The 20,078-nt window shown below is 44.0% G+C and overlaps 1 protein-coding gene across 1 annotated transcript; it reads left to right on the top strand.

Annotated features, from left to right (window-relative positions):
* Positions 1-770: 770 nt before the first annotated feature.
* LOC144599366 (phospholipid scramblase 1-like) lies at positions 771-19,476 on the top strand. Its single transcript, XM_078410156.1, has 8 exons — positions 771-957; positions 1,834-1,875; positions 5,414-5,478; positions 6,453-6,495; positions 7,507-7,727; positions 11,337-11,498; positions 16,414-16,575; positions 19,453-19,476. Exons 1-8 carry the CDS (start codon positions 771-773, stop codon positions 19,474-19,476), a joined length of 906 nt encoding a protein of 301 aa, XP_078266282.1.
* Positions 19,477-20,078: the final 602 nt, after the last annotated feature.

Raw genomic sequence — 20,078 nt, 5'->3', positions numbered from 1 at the left:
ACCTCTCAAAGATAAAACAAACAGATCTACAGATAGCTGAAGGCCAAAGACAATAGACAATAGACAATAGATGCAAGAGTACCATTCGGCCCTTCGAGCCAGCACCGCCATTCAATGTGATCATGGCTGATCATTCTCACCCCGTTTCTGCCTTCTCCCCATACCCCCTGACTGTGCTATCTTTAAGAGCTCTATCTAGCTCTCTCTTGAATGCATTCAGGGAATTGGCCTCCACTGCCTTCTGAGGCAGAGAATTCCACAGATTTACAACTCTCTGACTGAAAAAGTGTTTCCTCATCTCCGTTCTAAATGGCCTACCCCTTATTCTTAAACTGTGGCCCCTGGTTCTGGACTCCCCCAACATTGGGAACATGTTTCCTGCCTCTAACGTGTCCAACCCCTTAATAATTGTATATGTTTCAATAAGATCCCCTCTCATCCTTCTAAATTCCAGTGTATACAAGCCTAGCCGCTCCAGTCTTTCAACATGTGACAGTCCCGCCATTCCGGGAATTAACCTAGTAAACCTACGCTGCACGCCTTCAAAGAGAAAAAAAAGAATCACCCGAAGAGGAGATGGTGGGTAGAAAGAGTTCGGGAGAGTTTAATATGGTTGTCAGGGGTTATGGGGAGAAGGCATGAGAATGGGGTTGAGGGAAAGCTAGATCAGCCATGATTGAATGGCGGGGTAGACTTGATGGGCCGAATAGCCCAATTCTGCTCCGATAACATGAATTTATGAAGATCCAGCAATGCTGAGAACCACAAAAATGAGTGGACTTTTCAACGTTGTCAGGATCATCTGTGGCATTGAGATCTTCAAGGTCAGGGAGATAGCCAATGCCGACAACAACAAGTATGCAAAGATCTCTTCAACCAACCCTCTGCCGTTGCTGCAAGTGTTCCTGATTCCATCCCGCGACAAGCTATTCTCTACAACCTCTGACCCAGCGAAAAGTTGAAAAGTCTGGAAGACATCACGTCCTCCACATTGGATGAAACCACTACTCAAGTACTAAAGCCTGATGGATGAAACCAGAGCACCCAGAGAAAATCCCTGCGCTCACAGGGAGAGTGTGCAAACTCTGTAAGAACAGCACCATAGTCAGGATCAAACCCAAGCCTCTGGCACCTCTACCGCTGTGCTACTGTACCACCACCTTTCTTCATACTGATTGTGGATGGAGGGAGAAGCAAGCTGGAAGAGGGGAGAGGCAGGACAATTTGGCATACTCTGCCTCGTGTTTGCTTTTGGTCTTGTGTACCTGTATATGTTTGAGAACGAAGTAGCTATAGTGTGCACGACAAAGAACTGGAGATATGTTATAAATGATGACTCTTAAACCTTCCAAATCCACCGGCTGGCTTGTCAAAGGCCAGCCAGGCAGTGTCCTCAACACCGAGGCTTTACCTGCACTCTGCTCTGATGAGTAGGCCAAATGGTCCACATGTGCCCAGCAGCAGATACCTAAAACACGAAACTGCCTTGGTTACACTTGCTGGATGAGCTTCCATTAGCTTCCGGTTAATACATTCCAATGATTCACCACCTACTGGTTGTAGAAATCTCTTCACAACTCAGTTCTGAATGATCAACACCATATTTTGAGAATCTGATCTCAGGTCCTGGATACACAGGCCATTTAAGACCACCTCTCATTCTCCTAAATTCTCCTTAAAATTGTCCCTCGTGGGTATAGGATACTGTTAATGTGCGGGGATCGCTGGTCGGCGTGGTCCCGGTGGGCCGAAAGGGCCTGTTTCCGCACTCTAAACTAAAAACTAAACAAGAAATTTCATGGCAAACCTGTTTAACGTCTCTTTCCATCTCAGCAATCAACCTGATGAGCCTATGGACCACTCTGCCTATAGCAAGTAGGTAAGGTGACCTGTACGCAAGGTTCCAGATGCCTCATCGGAGCTCTATGTAAATGGTATCTTTATTCCTGAACTCAGGTTGACTCGTAATACAAAACAATACATTGCACAATCCCATATGCTTGCACTACCAGTATATTAACTTTATATTAACAGATATGGTGTATTAACTTTAAGAGATTTGTGTACAAGGACACCTAGGTCCATCTGAACATCGTCAAATCCCCCTCCATTTGAAAAAACGCTCTGCCTTCTTGATTTGTCTGACTCACATTTCTTCCCACATTCCATACTCCATCTCTATTGCTTCAGAGTACTTGAATTCATTACCAAATTGTGGGGGGCTCATCCCCACCTGTTACATTGAGCAGCCAATATCCAACATTGATCCTACCAGTGATACAAACTTCCCAGGAATCTTGTACCATACAGCATGAATTTTGATGTTAGGAAGATCTACAATCTGTGCCATTCAAAATGGGCCTAAATTTAACCTAATAGAATGAGCGGATTCCATCAATTATTACATCAACTGATTGAATGTTACGGCAAGGGAACAGGCTGCACGGCCATCAATCACCGGTTCACATTACAATATCCCACATTTGCATCAATTCCCTGAACACTATGGGCAATTTACAAGGCCCATCAACCTACAAAACTGTACGTCTTTGGAATGTAGGAGGAAGTCAGAGCACCCGGGGGGAACCCACATGGTCACAGGGAAAATGTACAAACTCCGTACAGACAACACCCGAGGTCAGGATTGAACCAAGGTCTTTGGTGCTTTGAGGCAGCAGCTCTACCAGCTGCGACACTCCTCCGCCCTAATTTATCAAGCAGATATCGAGAGAACTGTCATGGAAAGAAAGATTCTGCCAAATCCGTGGTTAATGAAGATCATTTTTAATGATTAGATTATCATTTTGGTTTGGGCATGAACAACTAAAGGATTGATGGCATGAAACATTGTTCTTAAATACATTCATGCATGAAAATAATACTTTTCAGTTGTCGTCACTAGATGATCACACTGTAACTAAAAGGCAATGGTTCCAGTTGTAGCTAAACAGAAATTAAAGCAACTTGCTTAAAGCCTTTGCTGTTTTTAGTCTTGTATCCACACGCACAGATGTTGTACACTCCCTGGTGCATTTGTTGTGGCCACAGGGTAAACATGTTTGTTCAAAATTCTTATGAGACTTATATGAGTTTACATTGCAATCATTCCTGCCTATTTCCCCCCTTCTTCTTCCTCCTCTCATTTTATTACCCCCATATTCCCGCAAATCCCCATGCAAAAGGTATTGACCATCAAGCTGAGGAACCCCTAGAAAACGGATGGTCTTACAAGAGAGAGACTGAAGAAGGGTCTCCGCTTGAAATGCCAAATGTTCATTTCTATCCGTTGATGCTGCCTGATCCGTTGACTTACTCCAGCAGTTTGTCTTTGGCTTGATTGATCTTACAACCTGGCTGATAACTCTTCCCATTGAATTCGGAGAAGAATAAAGATGGGCATAGGGAAAGATGTGTTCAAATTGTCTGACAATGCACAACATCATATTTACACACAGCATCTATTTGAAGTTTCAAAACGCACCAAATACTTGGGGCTGCCCAGTGGCGCAGCTGGTAGAACCGCTGCCTGACAGTGCCAGAGATCCAGGTTCGATCCTGACCTCGAATGCTGTCTGTGTGGAGTCTGCACGTTTTCCCTATGACCATGTGTTTTTCCCCCAGGTGCTCCGTCCGGCATAGGGAATGGATGTGAAGTGGGATAACCTAGAACTTGGGTGAACAAATGATCAATAGTCTGTATGGACCCAGTGGGCCAAGGGGTTTGTTTCCATGTGCTTCAATCAATCAATGAATTTATTGTCCAGTTTTTCACCAATAAGTCATTTGTACAGCATTTGCTTAACAGAGCTAAATAAATATTGGGCACCCGTTTACTCCTGGTGGACAGAAAGCTGTATTTTGTGGTCTCTGACTCCCTTTCAGGCCCTTAACTTTATTGAAGTCATAGAACTGAACCTTTGGAAGGGAGTACAATAGCTCTCCCAATACCTGTTTAAGGGTAGGGTGTCAAGAAATAACTTCTACCCCAATGTCAACAGGATGGAGGAAGGAAGGAACTGCAAGAGAAGTGGTGCAGCTGGTAGAGTTGCTGCCTCACAGTGCCAGAGACTTGGGTTCAATCCTGACCTCAGGTGCTATCTACGTGCAGGTTCCACGTTCTCCCTGTAACCGCGTGGGTTTCCTCCTGGTGCTCCAGTTTCTTACCACATCCCAAAGACGTGTGGGTTTGTACGTTAATTGGCCTCTGTAAATTGGCAGTGGTTGAGAAAGTGGGATAACGTAGAACTAGTATGAACGGATGATTGATGGTCGGCATGGAGTCAGTGGGCCAAAGCGCCTGTTTCCGCGCTGTATCTCTAAACTCTTTACGCTAAACTTTAAGAGATGGAAGTATCAGTCTAACCTGACTTCCAGTGTGATGGTTTCCTAACGTGATAAGACAATCTTAGCACATTGTTATACCACCAATAAGGCAACAGCACACAAAATAGAACAGGACAGCACAGGAACAGGCCCCTCAGCCCACAAGATCTGCGCTGAACATGATGCCAAGATAAATAAATCTCTTCTGCCCACATGTGATCCATATCTCTCCATTCCTGCATATCCATGTGCCTATCCAAAGCCTAAATGTCACTGTCGTATCTGTCCCAACATCACCAATGACAACACATTCTGCGCAAAAAAACTTGCGATGCACATCTCCTTTAAACGTTGTCCTTTTCGCCTTAAAACCTTGCCATCTCTTCTTTACCACCCTGGGCAAAAGGTTCTGTCTGTCCACCAGTATTGGGATATTTAACAACCTTTCCGTGCAATTTCTTCTACGTGTAATTTTCAGTCTAATTTATGACCTGTGATAATTTGCTTGAAGACTTTTGTGGCCTCCACTTGTGGTAACAACTGATTTTGTGAAACGTTAATGTCTAAGGGGTGAGGGGTGATCTTACAGAGGCCTATAAAATCATGAGGTGAATTGTTAGGGTGAAACGGCATTTGAGTCTTTTACCCAAATCATGAGGTGAATTGTTAGGGTGAAACGGCATTTGAGTCTTTTACCCAGAGTTGGGGAATCAAGAACCAGAGGACATACTGTAGGTTTAAGGTGAAAGGGGATTTTTAATAGGCATCTGAGGGCAACTTTATCACACAGAAGTTGGCGGATATATGGAATGAGCTGCCAGAGGAGGTAGTTGAGGCAGGTACTATAATAGCATTTAAAAGATACTTGGATCGGTAGATGAATAGGAGAGGTTTCGAGGGATATAGGCCAAATATAGGCTGTGGGACTAGCGAAGATGGGGCATCTTGGTCAGCAGGGGCAAGTTGAGCCAAAGGGTCTGGTTCCCTGCTGTGTGAGTCAATAGCTCTATGATTCCATCTCATTAATTGTAACCCTTAATATTTTAGGAATTCCAATAAAACAAGATTTCCTGTTACTGCTTCTTAACAGCTTTCAACAGATTGAATGAAATGTCATCAGAAGGTTGCCCACCAGGACTAGAACCACTTCTGCAGGTTGTACAGACACTTACTTATCTATTGTTCATTTTAATTTTACCAGTGGTACCAAAGGATGATATTTGATTGACCTTCTCTTGCACAATGCTCCTCAATTTTCTTCAATAGTATTGGAAATGGTAATTAACTTGAAACATTATTTCTGCTTCACTCTCCACCAATGCTGCCTCCCACCAAGAGTTTTTTTTTCAATTTGCAGTGGTTAAACCACCCTGCATCAGCAAAGTTGAATCTCACCACTTATAACAACAAACCTGTGCCAGGGTGGCATGGTGGCACAGCGGTAGAGTTGCTGCCTTACAGCGCCAGAGACCCGGATTCAATCCTGACTACGGGTAATGGAACAGGCAATGTCCACTACTTTCTGCAGCCTTCATTTTCGGGCATTTGAGTTAGCAAACTAGGGCGTGATCCAACCTGTCAGTATGCTTTCTACCCTATACATGTGGAAGACCGACAAAGTATTCAGCAACATGCCACACCTCCTCAAACTTTGGAGTTTATGATAATTTGGGGAGAATAGGCTAGAGGTCGTATTATTGGAGGGATTATATGGCTCTATTCAATGGCATTGATGCAATGTGTTGAAAGGCCTCCTATTAGAAAACAGATACAAACAAATTGAAAGGACACAAAATGTAATCCTACTCTCCAAATCAAATGTTTAAACTCAAAATTTGAGTATCAGGTTAATTGTTCCAGAGATTTGTTATACAGCCCCTAATCCACTACTGGCAGCAGTTCAGGAAGACCATTGAACCATTGGACAATTGGACCATTGAATTCCTATTGATGGAGGATTTTATCCATTGCCTTTAATGGATTTAGTGTGTAGAAATGAGAGATATAAAACACCACAGTCCAAAAAAGTTCAAAATTTACGACTGTTAATTTCCTTTCCTGAAAGATTACGAATCATGTACAGTTTGTGTCCCGTGTGAGAAGAATAATTAAACTCTGCTGTTTTACAGATGGACAAGATTGCGATATTTCAGAAGTTTGAACCCATAGAAGGTAAGTGGCTCTAAGGCACAGTGGTAGAGTTGGTGCTTTATGGCACCAGAGACCTGGGTTCGATCCTGACCTCAGGGGCTGTCGGTACAGAGTTTTTACGTTCTCCCTGTGGCCACATGGGTTTTACCCAGGTGCTCTGGCTTCGTCCCACATTCCAAAGACACACAGGTTTGTAGGTCAGCTGGCCTCTGTAAATTGCCCCTAGTATGTAGGATGTGAAAGTGGGATAACACCGAACTAGCGTACAGGTGATCGCTGCTCGGCACAGACTCGGTGGGCTGAAGAGCCTATTTTCACGCTGTATCTCTAAACTAAACTAAACAAAACCTGTCAATAATGATCCTCAAAGGGTGGAATTATTGCTGTAGTCCATTCCCTTTCTCGGCTATTTCTAGTCCTCTTTATGGCATCATGTCTCATCTGATTCCACTTGCACAAAGTTCCCCTTCTCCTCCCTGTACCCCCACCTATTTCTTCCCTCCACAATCCCCTCTCCCCATCCTGCTACTTACCACCAGCACCACCCCCCCCCCCCCCCCCACTCCCCCTCCCCGACCTCCGGTTCATAATCTGCAACTTTTAATATCTGTCTCACATCTTCTGTTCTTTCCTCTGGCCTTTGTTCCAACCATCGGTCAAAATCCCCCCTCACCTGTTACCTGCCACATTTGTACTGCCTCTTCCCTTTTCCGGATTTCTCCTGCCCCACACTCTTACCTTTATAAGATCACCTCTCATTCTTCTATGCTCCAAAGATTAAAGTTCTAGCCTCCTCAACATCTCCCAATAGTTTTGGCCTGGCAACATCCTCATCAGTCTACTCTGAACTCTTTCCAACTTAATAGCATCCTTCGTCTTATCCTTCTGTACTCCAAGGAATACAGCCCTAGCCTACCCAACCTCTCCCTACAGCTCAGGCCCTTAGGTCCTGGCAACGTAAATCTTCTTCGCAACCTTTCCAGCTTAGCAACAGCTTCCTGAAAGCATTGTATGTGTCTTTGTATATTTCAGTCATACTTGGGATTGAGACCATCAACAGGTATGAGATTAAGAACAATCTTGATCAGCGGGTCTACTATGCACTTGAGAAAAGTAACGTGTGCTGCAGATTGTGCTGTGGAAGTAACCGTGCACTGAAAATCCGCATTCTGGACGATTCGGACACTGAAATAATGTGCCTCAAACGGTCTTTGAGATGTCAATCCTGCTGGTGTCCCTGCTGCTTGCAGGAGGTCAGTGATTAACTGAAAGGGTTTGTGTGGTCGGTCTATCTTTTGTACATTCCACTCCACATGTTAGAATGCACCATTAATTTCCTTTATTCACCGGCACACTGAAGTCCTTTCCAGCCCATTCCATCGGCAGCCTGATCAGATCCCTTTATCATTGTCACTTCCAGCCAGCACTGGTTAAAACCCCACTCTGAACACAAGATGGATATCCACTGACTCTTAGAGTGGGGATAGAGTGATACCTCATTGTGGGAAGCAATATTTCAGATGAAGCAATAATGTGCCACCCCATGTGTTCTGTCACTAGTCCCTCACTACAGATTGCATGAGCCAATTTGTGAAGCAGGTGAATGGGGTTGAGAGGGAAAGTTAGATCAGCCATGACTGAATGGCGGAGTAGACTCAATGGACCAAATTGCCTAATTCTGCTCTAAAGACTTATGAACTTATGAACATGAATTTATCTACCCAACCAACATCTCAATGGCAGCAAGGTGGTGCAGCAGATAATACTGTTGTCTTACATCTCCAGTTACCAGGGTTCAATCCTGGCCTCCGGCATTGCCTGTGTGGAGTTCCCATATTTCTTCTATAAATTCATGGCTTTACCCTGGGTGTTCCTGTTCCCAAAAGTGTTTTTGAAAGTTGTTTTTATTATTCATTCAAGCGATGATGGTATTTAATCGTCCTTTCCTGCTTGTTCTTGAGAAGGAAGAGGGGGCTGCCTTCTGGAACTACTCTGAGCATTGCCAGAGTCAAGATTCAGGAGTGTTTTATTGTCATATGTCCCAAACAGAACAATAAAATGCTTACTTGCAGCAGCATAACAGAATATATAAATATAGTACTGACTTTGTAAATAATACAATAATCGAAAACGTTCAGTATATATTTGAACTTATTGTATATACACACACACACACGTACACTCTATATATATTTATATATACACACACACATATACACACACACACGCACACACACACACACACACACACACACACACACACACACACACACACACACACACACACACACACACACACACACACCCACATATATGTATATATTTGTTCAGTATATACACACACACGTACACTCTATATATATTTATATATACACACACACATATACACACACACACGCACACACACACCCACACACACACACACACACACACACACACACACATATATGTATATGTGTGTGTGTGAAGATATATATATATATATATGTGTGTGTGTGTGTGTGTGTGTGCGTGTGTGTGTGTATATGTGTGTGTGTATATATAAATATATATAGAGTGTACGTGTGTGTATATACAATAAGTTCAAATATATACTGAACGTTTTCGATTATTGTATTATATATATATATCTTCACACACACACATATACATATATGTGTGTGTGTGTGTGTGTATGTGTGTGTGTGTGTGTGTGTGTGTGTGTGTGTGTGTGTGTGTGTGTGTGTGTGTGTGTGTGTGTGTGTGTGTGTGTGTGTGTGTGTGTGTGTGTGTGTGGGAGTTGTTGTAATTTCAGAGAGGACGCTCTGACATATGGTTTTATTTCAACTGAATGATTCTCTGGGCCTCTTCAGAGGGCAATTGGGTGTGGTCAGGTGTAGGTGAGAAAGACGGGTGTCCACCACTACATAACTACAAGTAAACCAGGTGGCTCTTTACAATGACTGACTATAACAGTGGTTCCCAACCTGTGGGTCGCGACCCCAAACGGGGTCGCGACACCAATGCCATGGGGTCGTTAAATGATTTTGAGCTGATATGAATATTATATAAAACACGGTGAAATGCATATTAAGATAGTTATATAAATTCATACTATGAAACTAAATGTAACAGTTCCCTAAGTCACTCAACACAACGTGTTGTCACTCAAGCCAGTATTGAACATGTTTGGTTTCTGTTTTGTCTTGGTCGCGCCACCGCTGTCGCTCCTCCCACTTACCTAGTGTTGTACGCGCGCTTGCAGTGACACGTAGTTAGTTTTGTTCGAGTGATTCTTAACCCTTTAAAAATGAGTGTAAGAAAGAGAAAGTACAGTGATGATTTCTTGAAATGGGGATTCACTGACATAGTTAATGCAGGTGTGGAAAGACCACAGTGTGTAGTATGTTTGGAAGTTCTTGCTCATGAGTCTATGAAACCAGCTAAACTTCAAAGACATCTCGAAACTAAGCACCCTGATTTGAAAGATAAAAGTATTGACTTTTTTAAAGCAAAAGTTGTTGGTGTCAAAAGCCGCCGGCTTGATAGCAGTGGATTAATGTTTGTAGGAGCTTTGGAATTTTTTATGAATAAATAATCTATAATTCAATAATCGCAATATATGGCAGTTTGTTGTACAAAAACCGAATGTATATATAAGATATTTTAAGGGTTGGGGTCGCTTCATGATTGCTTGTTCTAAAATGGGTCGCTATATTTGAAAGGTTGGGAACCACTGGACTATAATGTCAGAATTCTAATTTGAATTTATCACCATCTGCCACGGTGAGATTTGAACCCAAGTGTCTAGGACTTTGCCCTGGTATCTAGATTATTAATCAGGTGTTAATGCCACTGCCCCATTGCTTAGTGTAAGTTCATTTTTCAGTATAGAACATGGTAAAACAGGGCGGCATGGTGGTGCAGCGATAGAGCTGCTGCCTTACTGCGCCAGGGACCCGGGTTCTATCCTGACTACAGATGCTGCCTGTACGGAGTTTGTACGTTCTCCCTGTGACCTGCATCAGTTTTCCCCGGGAGGTCCAGTTTTCTAACATACTCCAAAGACGTGCATGATTAATAAAATTATAAATTGTTCTTAGTGTGTGTAGGAGAGTGTTAGTGTGCCGGGATCACTGGTCAGCGTGGACTTGGTGGGCCAAAGGGCCTGTTTCCATGCTGTATCTCTGAACTAAACTGAACTAAACTAAACTAAACATAGAACGGCACAGCACAAGAACAGGCTCCTCAATCAACAATGTCTGTGCCAAGCATGATCTGCCCCCATTCCTCTTATCCCTCCATTCCATACATATCCACGTGCTTATCCAAAAGTCTCTTTCACACCACTATCGTATCCACCACAACAATCAGCACATTCCAGGCACTCACCACTCTCGGTGTAAAACAACTTTCCAGCACATCTCCTTTAAACTTTGCTCCTCTCACCTTAAAGCTGCGCCCTCGAATATTTCATTTTTCCTTGGGAAAATGTCTCTGACTGTCTACCTTATCCATGCTTCACATAGTTTTATATATTTCTGCCATGTCTCCCTGGTTACCATTTTTTTTAGCGTAGGTTTAAAAAGCTTTGGGGCTTTCTATGATCTGATGTGCCAAAACCATTTGGCCCTTCTAAACATCGTTACTGCTTCGCCTTCAATATGTCTACAGTCCCTAAGCCGTCACTGAAGAGGATAAGTTGCTATTCACTTATGACCAGGTCTCGGTAATGTAGCTGTGTTCTGAAAACCAAATCATTTACTGCAGAGACAGCTGCTCTCCTGAGTTGAGTTTAGTTTATTGTCACAATGGTACCGACTGGTGCCGACTCCTGTCACTGGTCTACTGTTTCCATAAATGGTGATCTGTTTCATTTACAGCTGGAAGTGCAAGCTCCACCCGGCACAACAATAGGATACGTTGTCCAAAAATGGAGCCCGTGTTTTCCGAAGATGGCTGTTCAAAATAAAAACAGACATACTGTCCTGAGGATCTGTGGTCCTTGTTGTCAATGTGGCTGCTGTAAGCCTGTCCATTTTAAGGTACGTCCTTCTAGAAATGCGAAGTGATACAAGTGAAGTGACACATTATTCATGTTAAAAAATGGTTCTTTAGTTTAGGATTATGTTTAGGTTCAGTTTTTGGTTTAGGGCTTATGTTTATTATTATTGTGTGTACTGAGGTACAATTAAAACCTTTGTTTTTGCATGCTTTCCAACCAGATCAAATTATATTATACACAAATACAATCAAGTCAAACTGAAGTACAATGGTAGAGCAACCGAGAAGATATAGAGTTCAAATATAGTTCTCAGCATTGTAGTGCACCAGTTCCATAGACAAAGTCCAATGTCAGCAACAGGGTGAGGTGAATCAGACTGTATCCTAGCTTATGGAAGGACCATTCAGCAACAGGGTGAGGTGAATCAGACCGTATCCTAGCTTATGGAAGGACCATTCAGCAACAGGGTGAGGTGAATCAGACCGTATCCTAGCTTATGGAAGGACCATTCAGCAACAGGGTGAGGTGAATCAGACTGTATCCTAGCTGTATCCATTCAGAAGCCTGAAAACAGAGGGGAAGAAGCTATTCCTGAAACTTGTGACGTGAGCTTTCAGGCTTCTGTATCTTCTGCACAACAGGAGCTTTGTTCAACAACTGGTCACTGATACAATATGCTCACTAATCCTGCAGCTTTTCACGTGAGACATTAAACCAAGATCCCATCTACTCTCTCGAATGGATGTAAAATATCCTGCGGCACTAGATGAAGAGCAACAAAGTTATCCCCGATGCCATGGCAGGTCGAATTCTTGGTGATCATCATATTGCAGTTTATGATTGCTTGCTGTTGGTAAATTGAGTTTAGTTTATAGTTTAGTTCAGAGATACAGCACGGAAACAGGCCCTTCGGCCCACCGAGTCCACGTCGACCAGCGATCCCCATACATTAGCTCTATCCTACACACACTAGGGACAATTTTATAATTAAACCAAGCCTATTACCCTACAAACCTGTACGTCTTTGAAATGTGGAAGGAAACCGGAGATCATGGAGAAACCCCACACAGACCATGAGAGAAGGTTCAAACTCCATACAGACAAGCATCCGTAGTCAGGAATGAACCCAGGTCTCGGGCGCTATAAGGCAGCAACTCTACCACTGCGCCATTGTGCCACTCTAAATGGCATTATGGAGTCAGGGAAACATACAACTTGAAAATAGGCCACTCAGCCAAACTTGTCCATACTGATCAGTGGGCATCTATCCACATTAATCCCATCTTCCTGTGCTTCATCCTTTGCTTTCTCTGCCATCTGCCAATGCAATTCAAGAGCTCATGTAGACACTAAATGCTGCCACTGACTCAGCATCAGCCACTCTCCATAGGCGGCATAGTGGCGGTAGAGTTGTTATCTTACAATGCCAGAGACCCGGGTTTGATCCTGACTACAGGTGCTGTCTGTACGGAGTTTGTACGTTCTCCCCGTGACATGCGTGGGTTTTCCCTGGGTGCTCCGGTTTCCTCCCACACTACCAAGACGTCCCGCGGTGTAGGTTAATTGACTTCAGTAAAATTGTAAATTGTCCCGAGTGTGTGTAGAATAGTGTTAGTGTGCGGGGATTGTTGGTCGTTGGGGATTTGATGGACTGAAGGGCCTGTTTCCATGCTGTATCTCTGAATTAAATTAATCTAATTTGTCTTGATTAAATTCCATCTGCCATTTTTTCAGACCATCCGACCAACACAGCAACATTTCTCTGCAGTCTGTGAGACTACCTTCCACACTATCAACAACTGCACAAACCTTCTTCTCATCTGCGAACGAACTGATCATGTTTCCCACATACACTACGAACAAGTGGGTTGCAGCATTTCCTGTACTGCAACAGTGAAGTCACTTCAAAAGTAGTTAAATACCTGCAAAACACATTGAGACACCCCAGGAGTGTGAAAGATGGGTTGTCAATTGTGGTCTTACCATTTTTCCGTTTCTGGAAATCAACAAATTGATGAACATGCACAAAAGATAACATAAAAACCCTCAGAATGTCACAATAATAATAATAATCTATCTGCCTATACCCCAAGAATGAATATGTCACACTCATCCGCTCTTCAAATAAACATTTATTATATTTTCAAAATGTTCATTCTTCTGAGCTTTTTGGGCAGCTTTTATTTTGTTTTCATCACTCTCTGTGCAAAATAATTTGCCTTCGAGTGAACATGCATCTTCCCTCTTCTCAGCTAGTATTACGTGGTATAAACTGTTGATTAAGTGTGCTCATGGCTACACTGTTTCATCAACATGTTGAGTAAATGTAGCAGAAAACTCTCTGCAGGTATTTACAGTGAACTAGTTGGCAAGTAAACAGCAGTTAGTAACCAAGGACAAAAAAGACATGAAACCAAACACCGCTCACGTACTTGGCATTTTATCTTACCTTTTTCCCAACACAAAAGTTAAAGTACATCTGAATAAGTAAGGTGAGAATGAGTAATGACGCCTTATATCCATGGGGGTGATATCTGTTGCACACCTTTTAATTCTTCACATTTGATCCACAATGAAACTCTCAACTTTCTCAAAGATATATCCAATTTTCCTTCAGGAGTTGGATATGAATCTGCATTCAACACTTATTCAAAATCGGGCCAGCTCTCGATATGACAAGAACTTGTCTTCATTTGCATTCTACTTGCCTTTTATTTTTCACCTTCCTGCTCCTGCGCAGATCCTAACTCATGAAAAGTCATAAGATGCTTGAATATTTGCAAGGAAAACTTACTGCCCGCCTATTACAATCATTCTAAAGATGGGTCCCAACCCAAAATATTGCCTGCAATGTCCTCCCGAGATTCCGTCTGTTCGGCTGAGTTACTCCAGCACACTGTGTCTTTTTTTGTAAACCAGCATCTGCAGTTCCTTGCGTCTACCTCCTCCCGGGAGTACAGCCATGAAGGCCTTGCAATAAGATGGGAGAGGAAAGACACTCCCATTGAAGTCAAAGGCATGCTTTGACCGCTATTAACTGAGGCTGCCTGAAGTTAGCCCTTAACCCATCTCTTCAAGTCAATGCACAGAATGCCAATGAGCCACTGGTTAATTCCTCACACTTATGCACTTCTTTGTACACCTAGTCCTTATCATATTCCATTCAATACTCCCCTGAATAATATGTTCTACCTTCTGGTTCACAGGTATACTGTAATCACTGTGCCACAGGCTCATTCCTCTCAGGCAGATGAGCAATGTGTCTATCTCACTGTGAGACCTTGTTGTGGGCTTATTCATCTCAGCGGGACAGGCAGCATCTCTGGAGAGAAGGAATGGGTGACGTTTGTTCCTTCATGCAGGTTTGTGGGTTAATTGTCATTGGTGTGTTGGATCAAACTCGTGTATGGGGGATCGTTGGTCGGTGTGGACTCTGGACTGATGGGCCTTTTTCCAAGCTGCATCACTAAACTAAAAAAACTAAGCTAAACACACTAACTCCTTTACTTCCTCACAACACTAAGGAAATTCGGCATGCCACCACTTTGTCGGTGCCTTTTATGGGGGCAAGTATTGCATACCTTGAGTAGGCAAGCAAAGAATTTCACTGCGACTTGTCATATGCGACAATAAAGTATTCATTCATTCATTCATTCATTCATTCGTTCACTTACCAGTTTCTACAGAAGCATCGTAGAAAGCATCCTATTCGGATTGATTACATTTGGTATTGCAATTGTTCCACCCTAGACCACAGGAGTCTGCAGCAAGTTGTGAATGCACCCAGTCCATCATGCAAACTCACCTCCCACCCCACAACACCATCTGTACATCACACTGCCTGGGGGAAGAAAGCAACATAATCAAGAACCACTCACTCCCCAATCGTTCTTTCCTCTCCTCTTCGCCGTTAGGCAGAAGATACAAAAGCTTCTCAGCTGTTGTTACCAAACTCCCCACATAGACCTCTCATATGCTAAGGATGTGTTCCATGTCTCCCAATCTATCTCATTGTGGCCCTTGCACTTTTTCTAATCTGCATTTTCGCTGTAGCTGTAAAACAATATTCTGCACTCCTTTCTCGTCTGCGCCATGTACGCTTATATGTGATAATGTCCAAATTCATCGGGAGGGTGACCTCAAATTTAAGGGGGGGGGGGTGAAACCTACACTAGCCATCAATAGGCCCACCAGGGCACCACCAGGGCACCACCAGGCCTGAGTTCAGTTGTGGCTGGCCCTGATTGTTTAGTTTAGTTTAGAGGAGTGGAAAGTTGCCCCTTTGGCCCACCCGAGTGCGTGCCGACCAACGAACGCGCCGTACACCAGTTCTATCCTATACACAAGGGACAATTTACAGAAGCCATTAACCTACAAACCTGCACGTCTTTGGAATTCAGTTTAAAGATGCACTGCGGACACAGACCCTTCATCCTACCGGGTCTGCGCCGACCAGCGATCCCTGCACATTAACACTATCCCACACACACCAGGGACAATTTTTACATTTACCAATCCAATTAACCTACAAACCTGTACGTCTTTGGAATGTGGGAGGAAACCAAAGAACTCAGACAAAACCCACGCAGGTCACGGGGAGAACGTGCAAACGCCGTACAGACAACCACCGTGTATAGTAAGGATCAAACCTGGGTCTCTGGCACTGTAAGGCAGCAACTCTACCGCTGCGTCTCTGCGCCGCCCCCTTTATCCGGAACAATCCTGGCCTTTTGTACCTCCAGCTCTCCACCACCCTCCCCCCTCCCTTCCCCCATCACCACCCCATGCTTACAGTCTGAAGATGCCACATCACCTATCCTTTTTCTTCAGAGATGCTGCCTGACCCACGGAGTTACTCCAGCACTTTGTGTGTATCTTGGGAGGCTTAGGTCTGGTAACTGGGCTCACACTGATGGTGATGTTCTACTGTTATTCTTTCTGCCATTTTATTGCAGATAAAAAGCATGAATAAAAAGGAAATAATAGGAAACATTGCAAAGAATTGGAGTGGACTATTGCTTGAAGCTTTTACAGATGCTGATAACTTTGAGGTCACCTTTCCCATGAATTTGGATGTTAATATTAAAGCAGTCCTGCTGGGGGCTACCTTTTTAATTGTAAGTATAAAGATATTTGGGTAACATACAAAGGACAAAGGATATGCAGTACAACTTTAAATATAGAACAGGGACTAAGATACAAAGGAAGATCAAAGTCACTGAATAACATATGTGATCCTCAAAATGAATCCTTTCAAGCTCACAATATTGAGAGAAAGTATGTTGGCATTCAAATAATTTCTGTTTTAAATTAAGGATTATATATACTAATTTTTTACTAATATTAACATTACAATACTACATATCCTTTCTCAATGGCGGCACGGTGGCGCAGCTGATAGAGTTGTTGCCTCACCGCACCAGGGACCAGGTTCGATCCCAACCTCAGCTGATGTCTGTGTGGAGTTTGCATGTTCTCCCTGTGACCGTGTGGGTTTCCACTGGGCACACCCAGTTTGGTCCCACATCGTAATGACGTGCGTAATGTGTCCCTCATGTGCAGGGAGTGGATGAGAAATGGGGATGACATAGAACTTGTGTGAAGGGGTGATCGATGGTCGGTGCGGACTCAGTGGACTGAAGGGCCTGTTTCCATGCTGTATCTCCAAAATTAAAAGTCAAATTGAGCAACAGGTTCATTCAAAGGGGGGAATGTAAGAAATGATCCCGTGCAATTCTCAAATATCAAATACTTTATTGTAAACTGATCCTCTTTGAACTGATCACAACGGGAAGGAGGCCTTTGAGAAGGTCGATTAATAAAATAGGATTAATCTGAGGAGAAATTAAAGAAGTTGCACAACACATCAGAGGGGTGGACATACAGCAGGGTGAATTGGGAATGACATTCCAGCAGGAGTCAGTGGTGCTACAGATCCCTAGGAATTGTATCCCAATTAGAGTCCGTAACTCTCGAGCATGTGGAACCTTTGTGACTGTAAAACAAAGTCATCTACATCCCACCAGGCATTGATAAGCTCAGCACTGCGGAAGCCACGGAAATTATATCCCGGCATGTGTCAGTAAACTCAACAGCAAGTTAATATATTTTGAGGAGGTAGCCAAGAGGATTGATGAGGGCAGGGTGGTGAAAGTAATCTACAGTGTATATGCACGGTAATCTGGAATGTTATATTGCGTTGACTTATTGTGGGGAGGGCGGAGAGAAAACTAGGGGAAAGGAGGGGCAAGTAAAACTGTCGCTGGTAATAGATGAACACAGGGGAAGGGGGTGTCTGATAGGCAGATGGTTAGACCAAGGATAGAGATGGAAAAAAGGTGGGAGACAAAAGGATTGAAGAGTTGAGAAATGTGAAGCCTGAGTCGGGGGATGGGAGAAGCAGTGCGAGACCAGGTGGGAGATCCAGAACAGAGGGGTGGGGGATGGAGGCAAGGGTTAGTGGGAAGAAGTGAAAGGGAAGGTGGAGGGGGGGGGGGGGGGAGGGGTCATTAGAGATTGTTAGAGGTTATCTAAAATTGACGAGAATTGAATTCTCCAATTTTAGATAACTTCTAACAACCCCGCTCCCCCCTTTCTCTCACTCCCCCCTTTCTCTCTCTCACTCCCCCCTTTCTCTCACTGCCCCATTCTCTCTCTCTCCCCCCTTTCTCTCACACCCCCTTTCTCTCACTCCCCCCTATCTCTCACTCCCCCTTTCTCTCTCACTCCCCCCTTTCTCTCACTCCCCCCTTTCTCTCTCACTCCCCCCTTTCTCTCACTCCCCCCTTTCTCTCACTCCCCCCTTTCTCTCACTCCCCCCTATCTCTCTCACTCCCCCCTTTCTCTCACACCCCCCTTTCTCTCACTCCCCCCTTTCTCTCTCTCACACCCCCCTTTCTCTCCCCCCTTTCTCTCACTCCCCCCTTTCTCTCTCTCACTCCCCCCTTTCTCTCACTCCCCCCTATCTCTCTCACTCCCCCCTTTCTCTCACTCCCCCCTTTCTCTCACACCCCCCTTTCTCTCACTCCCCCCTATCTCTCTCACTCCCCCCTTTCTCTCACACCCCCCTTTCTCTCACTCCCCCTTTCTCTCTCTCACACCCCCCTTTCTCTCACTCCCCCCTTTCTCTCACTCCCCCCTTTCTCTCTCTCACTCCCCCCTTTCTCTCTCACTCCCCCCTTTCTCTCTCTCACTCCCCCCTTTCTCTCTCTCACTCCCCCCTTTCTCTCTCACTCCCCCTTTCTCTCTCACTCCCCCCTTTCTCTTTCTCACTCCCCCCTTTCTCTCTCTCACACCCCCCTTTCTCTCACTCCCCCTTTCTCTCACTCCCCCCTTTCTCTCTCTCACTCCCCCCTTTCTCTCACTCCCCCCTTTCTCTCTCTCACTCCCCCCTTTCTCTCTCACTCCCCCCTTTCTCTCTCTCACACCCCCCTTTCTCTCACTCCCCCCTTTTCTCTCACTCACCCCTTTCTCTCTCTCACTCCCCCCTTTCTCTCACTCCCCCCTTTCTCTCACACCCCCCTTTCTCTCTCACTCCCCCCTTTCTCCCACTGCCACCTTTCTCTCACTCCCCCCTTTCTCTCACTCCCCCCTTTCACTCCCCCCTTTCTCTCACCCACTCCCCTATTTCTCTCACTCCCCTCTTTCTCTCACTCCCCCCTTTCTTTTCTCCTGTTTTCACGCTGTAGCTCTAAAGTCTAAAGATTGTGTTTTCATCCACCTAATATCCAGAAGTCCTCCTTGGACACATTTGGCCCCCAGCCCTCACTTCCTGAAGAACACTGCGCAATGCCTGCTTTGTTGACAAACCTTTCAGCCATTCTTCCTGTAATGTGATAGAGCTCTTAACTTTTTCCTGCCATGATTGACATTGTATAGCAGATGTTTCCTTAAGTCCAACAGTAACTATGCTTCTGAAGTGAGGTAATTAGTGGCATTTTAAAAATGCAGCGCTTTTTCTTTCTTTTATTAATGCAAGTTCTTTAACTTTGCAGGATTTTATGTATTTTGAAACGTGAATGGATGGGAAGTTGCTGATTGGAAAATAAATAGATAGGAAACAATGATGATTAAGTAAGAAAGCACATTATCACGGCACACAACCTTATCTGCATTAAACCTCAGTAACTGTGGTACAATTGCAAGCAAAAATTCTGTTGACTCTGTTTAAATTTACAGATATTTACATTGCAGTTATTTCCAGATTTATTCCCCACAAAGGAGCCTGATTTTCCTGGAGGATCATATTGGTTGAAAAATAATTTGTTTGGTTATGATGCTGATTAAGGTAAAGTGCGATCATTTCTTTAGATATTGAGCCGGGGAGGAGGGGAAAGACTAGAGAAAGGAAGGGTGGAGCTGGTGTGTGAAAGGTCTGAGAAAGGTGAATGCAATGTATATCGTTTAACGTTCACAGGCAAAATACTTTGATATTACATCTACAGACATTGTAACTCGATTTTAAAATAAAATCAGAAAACACTGAACACACTCCATGTCAGTCAGTGCCCGTGGAGAAAGAAACAGGGGTAATGTTTCAGGAAAATGACCTTTCAGTCTGTAACTGCATGTGGTGAGAGTTTTTGAAGATATTTAAGAGCAGCAGCAGGGAAAGGAGTAT

This window comes from Rhinoraja longicauda, chromosome 13, assembly GCF_053455715.1.
Source record: "Rhinoraja longicauda isolate Sanriku21f chromosome 13, sRhiLon1.1, whole genome shotgun sequence".
NCBI classification, from domain to species: domain Eukaryota; kingdom Metazoa; phylum Chordata; class Chondrichthyes; order Rajiformes; family Arhynchobatidae; genus Rhinoraja; species Rhinoraja longicauda.
The sequence above is the reverse complement of the archived record's forward strand: the minus strand, read 5'-3'. Positions and strand labels throughout refer to the sequence as shown.